Source organism: Gobio gobio, assembly GCF_949357685.1.
Source record: "Gobio gobio genome assembly, chromosome: 18".
Taxonomy (NCBI): Eukaryota; Metazoa; Chordata; class Actinopteri; order Cypriniformes; family Gobionidae; genus Gobio; species Gobio gobio.
In genome coordinates, this window is record NC_137111.1 from 16,780,016 (window position 1) to 16,789,066 (window position 9,051).

General features: G+C 39.9%; 1 protein-coding gene across 1 annotated transcript; it reads right to left on the reverse strand.

Annotated features, from left to right (window-relative positions):
• Positions 1–1,574: 1,574 nt before the first annotated feature.
• On the reverse strand, positions 1,575–7,586 carry cyp1b1 (cytochrome P450, family 1, subfamily B, polypeptide 1). Its single transcript, XM_079843699.1, has 2 exons — positions 6,413–7,586; positions 1,575–3,563 (listed from the first exon to the last, which is right to left on the reverse strand). The coding sequence occupies exons 1-2, from the start codon at positions 7,402–7,404 to the stop codon at positions 2,966–2,968; spliced, it is 1,590 nt and encodes a 529-aa protein (XP_079699825.1). The 5' UTR covers positions 7,405–7,586; the 3' UTR covers positions 1,575–2,965.
• Between the last annotated feature and the right edge of the window lie 1,465 nt (positions 7,587–9,051).

Here is a 9,051-nt window from a genome sequence, read left to right on the forward strand (position 1 = left end):
GTATAGCTATAAAGTGTTACCAAAAGCTCTCTTTTTTTTGTTTCATCTGACCACAGACCTCAGTCCTGTTTGATGATCCAGTCGTGTCTGACGACTGAATATGTTTGTTTTTGGATGAGTGAGCAGGATTTTTCTCTAAACCCTCCCAAACAACATGTGGGGATGAAGGTGCTGTTTGATCATTTTTTTAGGCTTTCTGACCACAAGACTCAACTAATCTCTGCAGTTCTCCATCTGTGATCCTTGGAGAGTCTTTGGCCACTCAAGATCTTCTCCTCGCTGTGCATTAAGACAATATAGACACACGTCCTCTTCCACACTGATTCATAACATCTTTAGTTCACTGGAACTTCTTAATTATTGCCCTGATGGTGGAAATGGGGATTTTCAATGCTTTAGCTATTTTATTACAGCCACTTCGTATTTTGTGAAGCTCAAAAATCTTTTGATGCACATCAGAACTATATTCTTTGGTTTTACTCATTGTGATGGATGATTAAGGGAATTTGGCCTTTGTGTTTCCTCATATTTATACTCCTTTAGAACAGGAAGTTATGGCTGGATTTAATTTATTGCTCCTCTTAGTCTCTCTGGTGTGCTAAAAAAGTGTAAATATGAATGGGAATATAGCCTACTTCAGAGATATTTTAATCATAAGATTGTCTAGGGGTGCAAATAATTGTGGCCAATGTGTTTTGGAGAAAAAAACATTTAATTCAGAATGTCACCCCCCCCCCTCCCCCTTTAAATCTTTAAGATTTGTTATTTTTATGAAAGATCAAAAGGATAAACAATGCAGATTTATTTTCACAGTCGCCTTTGATCATATTTACCAAGGGTGCCAATAATTCTGTCTACGACGGAAATATAAAAATACTATAATACTAAAAATAGTAATATTGAAATATAAAAAACAAAATCTAAATATTAATAATGGGATAGTACATACATACTAAAGTAACACTGCTGTTAATGTTACAGTAAGAAAGATTTCACATTTCACTGCATCTTTATTTTTAGTTTTGTACCACTGATAGATTCTCATCTAAGCCCTGCACTCAATGAATCCCTCGCCTCCTTGGCAAAAGCAATTCTGCCGCAGTCCTACTGTTACAGTGAACCGGGGCCTGGAAGGGGAGCAGGCGGCTGTTGGCGTATCAGTAATCAGCTGGCTTTATCTGGACTTGTCACGCACTCAAAGCTCAGCTGGCTACTAACCCCAGATCAGAACAGGATGTGCTGGGAAAACAAGATAAAGCATTTCACAGGGAAGGACATATCCTACACACTTTCCTTATATATTTCAATTTCCCAATTGAGTGGCTGTGTGCAGGTATGATGTGTGTAAAGTTAGTTGGGTTATTTTTTACTTGTCAGTATTCCTAGGATAGTAGGGAGCCACTTATTTTTATACAACATGAAATTGGCCAGTTTTGTTTTACACACTCACATTGTGTCTAGGTCTTGTGGAAGGACGAAATCGCTGCCCGAACTAATTTACATTTACAGTATAAAGCATTTACTGTCCTAAAAGCTTGAGTAATATACTCAATATTGATATGATAGATTTGATCAATATGATGATTTATACATTTATTTATATATTTGCACTATGTTTAATTACAAAAACTGTAACCTGTATGTAGTTTAGAATTCACAGAGCACCCAAATGTCAGCTTACATGAAGTAGAAAAATATAATATTATGTGTTGGTATCACATAATAGGAACTAAATATCAGCAATTCAGGTATAAACGTACATATCAATCTTTTGCACACACACAAAAAAAATGTAGATCTAATACAGTTCAGCAGCCTATTAACATCTAATGATATTACAGTACAAAAAATGTATTACAGCAGATCAAACATCGCTATTACAGTTCAATATATTGCAGCACTGCATATAGAAATAAGCCAAAATTAGTTACCATAACGCATACTATACAGTTAGTTAACAAACCCTGAAATTCCCCTTCAGGATTCCCCTAGAAGAACTAGAAGGGACCCGAGGGACACACAATGTATTTCCTTTCTGCCCACACAACATCATGTGCCAGTCACATTCAACTTATTATAGACATAGATCTCCAGAATAGTTTCATTGGAGACTTCCTGTGACCCACTGCCAGATTCTCCAGATTGGGAAGGAGGCTGGAACACAATGGAAGTGGACTGTGTTGAACCCACCTATGCTTATTTGTCAATTACAGATTGATGCTTAGAAGTCAATGATGACAAGGCACAGACCTCAACACTGCTGTAGTGAGAATCAGGAAATATTATAAAGGTGCACAGTGATTACGAAGAACAATAAAGTGCTGTAAGAGTATACTGTACAAATATGAACATTATAGTGACATTTACAATGCAGCACAGGGCTAGTTTGAACTAAAGCAACAACTAAAAAGGTCAAATTACTTTATGCTCAATGCAGTCATGTAACATATCATCAGAACAGTGTAAAGATAAAAGCCATTCATGCCACCGTTTTTTTTTCTGGTTTCAATCGGAAATACATTATTGAAGTAAAATGGGTAGCAAACAGTGTTGCGCATTGACTTTAAGCCACCGAACAAAAAGTGTTGGCATTAAAAAATTGAAGCGCGATGAGTCTGCATTCTATATACCGACTAGAAGAACCAGAATTAGTAACATACAAATCTATCGACTGGATAATGCTATGCATCTAAAAGCCACCATGCAATGTCCTGTTGTGTAGCTTTTACTTTGCTGCTCTTGCAGAATATACCATAAATCAGTGCATCGTGTAGTTACAGTAATGCCTGGGTGTGATTTTATTTTTGTAGCTCGTTCTGAGCAGGAAAATGTTTTGCCTGAGTGTATATCGATGTCTATAAATATAGATTTTTTTTCCCTCACACATGCAGATGTGAGATATTCTTCAGTGTTTGTTTTCTCCTTCATTTGCCAGAGTATTTAAGTAGTGTGCTTTGATTTCACTTCAAACTTGAGGTCTTTGTCTCTTTTCTGTAGGAGTCAGAGACGTTCCTACCAAGCTGTCCAGCAGTTCTGCGCTGTCACGGAGCGTGACGGACACTTTAAAGGCTTTGGGTTTAATCGTGAGCCCATACAGATAGTCCATGCTGGGAATGCTTTCTGCTGTAAAGCTACATTGATGGACCAGCAAGGAAGTGAAGAGGAAAAGCTGTATCTTGGACAGATCTTCTCCAATGCATCTGCGCTTCCCCACGGAGAAGATCATCACGTTGGTGGTTAAGTCTTTGTTGAGTGCTCCATCCTCATCCATGAAACGCTGTGGGTTGAATACCTCTGGATGATCCCATTTGGTGGGGTCATGGTTCAAAGACCATTGGTTGACGAAAATGATGGTATCTTTGGGGATGCGATAACCGTTGATGGACGTGTCCGTGGTCGTGCTGTGGGGGATTGTTACAGGGAGGAACGAGGTGAATCTCATGACTTCATACATGAAGGCCGTGAAGTACGGAAGATGAGGCTGGTCTGCAATGGTTGGAAGGCGACTGCGATCCACCACTCTGTCAACATCATCCTGAAGACGTTTCTGGACTTCTGGATACCTGCAATGTAAGTGAAGACCTCTTTTAGCATTTTCAACTTTCTACTGCTTGAGTTTCGCAGTCACCAAGGATCAGAGCTAGGTAGTTTACTTACAAATTGTAATCAGTATACATTACAAAAATTGTAGTAGGCAACGTAATCCAATCGGACTACTTTTGGATTACTTCTGACCTAACTTGTTTAGTTGGGGAATCCCTGAATTGCATGTAAATAAGAAATGATGTGAATTTTTACATTTTAATGTGTTTGAAAGACAAAAGCCTTCCAAAGACATTAATGCATGGTCAAATCAAAATTAGTGTGTTAATCAGAAGTTGATTGGATATGCAATGTTGAGAAATCATTTGTTAAAAGTGATTTGTGTAAATACAGTGATCAAATTGCTGTGGGTCTCAGTTTTCAGTGATAGTCACGTGACCAATGACTGGTCTGTGCAATTCCACAAACTTTGAAGACCTTCTGAACGTATACAAGCAGTGGGCGATTTTAAGAAAGGTAGGGAGAATCAATGAATTATGAATATTTGACTGCCATTGTGAGAATAACATGTAATCAATAAAAAGTACCTGTAGACTGAATATGAGTACTATTTTAAAATGTAATCTAATTACAAGTATTTACAAATTACATAATCCAGATTACTTGAAATCAGTTACTACCCAGCTCTGCCATTGAATGTGGATATTGAAAATACTTGCAAAACAGAATAACTGTTTCAACCATGATTTAAATGTAATTTTATCCCATTTCTTTAAAAATTGCCAGGAATTTACAGGATTAAACAGCATTATTTTACAATAAATCACTGTAGTCAGAAATGTACTGCAAAATCAGTGCATGTGTAACACCCATGGACTCTTGTATGTTTGCTTTTTGTCCTGTCATGTGTTGTGTTTTGTTAATTTGCCCTCATTGTGTGTTCTTATTAGTTAACTATTTACACCTGTTTCTGTTCTCCCCGATTACATTCTCCCTCATTAGTTCCTACACTCTAAAGAATGCTGGGTTAAAAATAACCCAAGTTGGGTTGAAAATGGACAAACCCAGTGGTTGGGTTGTTTTAAGCCAGCGATTGGGTTAATTTAACCTAGCAATTGGGTTGTTTTAAGCAAACATTTAAACCAACCGCTGGGTTAAAACAACCCATTCACTGGGTTAAAACAACCCAACCGCTGGGTTTGTCCATTTTCAACCCAATTTGAGTTATTTCTAACCCAGCATTGTTTAGAGAGTGTAATCTCCCTTTTCTGTTCAGTTCTTGCCTGTAGAGAACTTTATTCGTCTGTTTGCTGCAACCACCCGTGACAGAAGATCCGACCCAAGAAATTTATAATTTGGCAGCGATTTTCCCGTTTTTGTTTTGTTTTGTTTTTCGTCACGGACATCCCCGCTGTTCGCCTGTTATGTTTGGAGCAGGGGGAACAAAGATTGGAGGACCACACGCTGACCTTTCTCGAAACGGCCCCTTCTAACTCACTACCCGGACAACTGCCTCTGCGCATTCTATCAGGTGAGCTTGAACGCCACATGCAGAGCGCAGTTGTCCGGAGAAGGTCCGCTGGGTAATTTCGCTGCCTTTTGTGGAGTGGGTGCTGGCGAGCTGTAACTCGCCATTCACCATCTGGCTCGAAGATGAGGATCTCGCCAGCACCACTCCGGACCCAGAGCCTGACCAGCAGCCATCCCGCGGCACGGAATGCCGCCACGAGTCATCGCCGAGCGGAGCGACATTATAACTGACCAAGTGCGTGAGCCGGCTGTGGCGCTCGTGAAGGAGCTCACGGTGGAGAGTGAGGGCATAGAGGGAAGCCCCGCCCACTGTAGCTACCGCCGCTGAGGGTGAGCAAGGGCCATGCTCTGAGAAAATTGACCTGATCGAATTTTCAAACCCAAACCAACAACTCAAACTGCTAAAAGTGAACCAATTTCAGCAGCACAGATAAAACCCAACAAGATTCAAGAAACTCCACAGCATAATCTACCAATGCCGCACTGCATGCTGGGTACCTTCATTCACTGGAGAAATACAGTATGATTTACAGCAAATTGTGTTTTGCAATACTGTAAACTCGTAGCACTTTTTGGTGCAGTTAAATACAAGAAAACTATTTCCTACTGTGAAAGTAAGGCAATTATTAGCCTGGAATATACTGTAATTTTACACTTAAATGTTTAACAGAGTATAAAATAGGCCTAATGTAGCCTACTAGTATCCTGCATGAAGCAGTCATTGTGTTTTGAGTTTCACAGAGTGCCCTACATGTTTAAAAGTGTTAGTGGGTCAGATTTCATTTTGTGTTGCTGTAACCTGCCCTCATTATTTGCTGCCAATACCTGCACGGAAGAGTTACATAACACATGAAAGCTGTTTGGAGTTATTGAGATCCATCTGTCTCTTGTGGACTCTTGTAAACCTGTTAGTTGCCGCACTGCACACTTAAATAAAATAAAAAAAGAACGATGCATAATGTAGCCTACTAATGTAAGTTTCAAACCCATATTTTCTCTTTTTTTCTGGGAAATATAAAAGAAGGTATTGCAGCAGGTCCTTTTTCATGCAATGAACGTGCATTTATAGTGTCAAGCAGAGTAGGCATTGAATGTTGCTTTTTTTCTTTTTGGAGCTTCACAATATAAATCACTGTCCACTGAGCAGCTTAAACGTCCAGCAATATTTATTATTTTATATTCCCACAAAAGTCATGCTTTTTATAAAAAGTCTATACTAATTTGATATAAAAGCTAGTAATAAAAATAAGAATTAGTAGCTAATAAGAGTAAATGACGTCATAATTTTCATTTCCGCTGACCTGTGCCTTTATATTTATGGTAGACAAAAAGCATTTACCTGACTAGTAACAGAATGATCCACTGCAGAGCTGTAGATAGAGTGTCTTGACTGGCTCCAAAAATATCTGAGATGGTCGATGGCACGAACTCCTTATCTAGAAAGACCCCCGGGCCCCCTGACAGCCCTTTATCCAGAGCCACGATGAACGCGTCAGTCATGTCACGGACGGTGCTCAATAAAATAGTCTTGCGGTGCTCCACCACTTTGGAATGGATAAACTCGTAAAACTCCTTGTTGAGTGATTTAAACTGCCAAAAGAGAGTTTTTATTGGGTTTGGGAAGTACTGCAGCCATGGCATCACATCCACGATGCTTCCAGCTCCGACTGTCATGGTGAACTGATCATTTCTGCCCACCACCTGCTGGAACTCCGCATCATCAAACGAGTACCGGCTCCCGAAGCACACGGCGCTCATGGTGTTCGCCACCGACACCACCAAATACCTATGCGGTTCGAAGAATTGCTGCTCGCGAGTTTTAGTCAGAAACAAACGGATGAGCTCTCCAATCTCGCACACGATGTGCTTCTCAAACGTTTGTTTGGTGTGGATGTTGGCTGTGGAGAAGTTTCTCACGGTGCTGTGGGCGATCTTTCGATGCAGTTTCCACCACTGACTGTAGTTACCGAATGCCATACTTTTCCCACCGGACACGAACCTGAACGAGGCAAAGTCGGGTCTGCCTGCAAAATCGACTCCTTTTTTAATGAGCGCCTCTTTAATCGCGTCTCCGTTCAGAACCACCACGTTTCGGCTGCCCAGTTTGATCTGAAACACGTCCCCGTATTTCTGAGCCATCCGGGTGAAGTAAACGTGAGGACAGGTACCGAGCTGAGCGGCGTTACCGATGACCGGCCACGGGAAGGGACCCGGTAACTGCCACCGAGCGGGTCGCCGCCAGAACATGAGCGTTAAACACACCAGCAGAGATAGTAAAGCACTACGCGATGAAAGCTGAATGAAATCACCCACAGCCGCCAGGAAATCCATTTCTGATGTATCTGAAAGCCACGAAATCACTCTAAAGTGGTCAAATACCGTTTACCTGTTGAGCATCAGATAGCTGTTGAAGTTTCCAGCGCTCGCGGCGTGTCTGAGTGATTCATATGAAATTATAGAGTAGGCCTATAAAGTTACAAAGAAGTGTTGTGATGGTCGGTCTAAGATTGAATGAGTTTATTCAAGAATTGATCCACGACTAAATAACATCACAGAGAGTCTCCTCCTTTACACACACACACACACACACACACACACACACACACACACACACACACACACACACACACACACACACACACACACACACACACACACACACACACACACACACACACACACACACACATACTCTCTCACATCTCTCTCTCTCTCTCTCTCTCTCTCTCTCTCTCTCTCTCTCTCTCTCTCTCTCTCTCTCTACCTACATCTCGCGTGACAAAATGTATGCTGTTTAAAAAAGTAAGTGCTGCAGTATAACCTGCAATCGTATTATTATTTTACCTAAAAAGGACTGAAATTACGGGATATTGAGGGGAAAAAATAGACTTGGCAAAACGTAGGCTACTTCCATGGTAAAATAAATGATATTATAGCCTAAATCTATAGTTAGCTATCCAGTGAAGGGGATATAATATTTGTTGCTTAATTCAAAGCAGTTTTGAACATGATGGGAAAGTTTTTCTCTTAGTTTTCTCATGTTTGCGATTTTAGAAATGTGCATGTCAGAACAGATCGTAAAGAATGACGATGTGTGCTGAAACAGCGGATCAAAACTAATGATTGACAGGACAATTGTGTACTTCCTTCATCACCGTGGAAAAGCTAACAATAGAAAACTGGAAATGTCTATGCAATTCTGGAGATTTTTGATAGTATTTTCCTCTTTCTCTGTTTCCACCTGTTGCCACTAGGAGGACCACATGCCCAACCAGCACTGAATTATATGACACTTAAATTAAGTAATGAAAGGAAAATAAAGAGCTGAATTTATTTGTAATTCTACAATTTAGTTTTTGTTGTCCGTATGTTTTATTTAAAGTCTTACTTGGGATGCCTAAAACATATGATGGTCACCCACGAATCACGATCCACTCTGTTTTCACAAAGCAGAGGCAGAATTTCAAAGTGTGCTAAACAGCTCAATTCATGTTTTCCGAGTGAATCATCTTTGAAATTCGATTCATAATTGATTTTTTTTTTACTCTATTAAAAAAAAAAAGACTATTTGGAGGTTTGTTGGTTTAACACGTATATGAAAACTAAATATTATTATAATACATTATTATATACATTATACTATTATTATTATAATGTATAGAGACACATTACATATAAAGATATTTTCATAAAAACGAAATTCTCGTCAAAAATGATGCCGAATGAGTCCAGCGGCATCTCGAGTGTTCAGTACCACGGACAGCGCGCGTGCAGATCACGTCACGTCAAATCACTTATCAGGTTTTATTGATCCCAGGAGAAGACTGACTCTTTACAGCTATCAGGACTTGACACGCTCAAATGGGCTATTATAATTAATAATAAAAAAAATTATAATTGTAGGCCTACAGATTAAGACATTGTTCAACTGCGCTTTAACAGCCTATGTGCACAACTTTCACGGACTCGTTCATTCCA

Excerpts from the sequence above, each read along its gene's own strand:
- cyp1b1 (XM_079843699.1), bottom strand. The coding sequence starts at position 7,404 with ATGGATTTCCTGGCGGCTGTGGGTGATTTCATTCAGCTTTCATCGCGT. Across the intron at positions 3,564-6,412 it reads ATCATTCTGTTACTAGTCAG|GTATCCAGAAGTCCAGAAAC; the intron begins GTAAATGCTTTT and ends CTTACATTGCAG.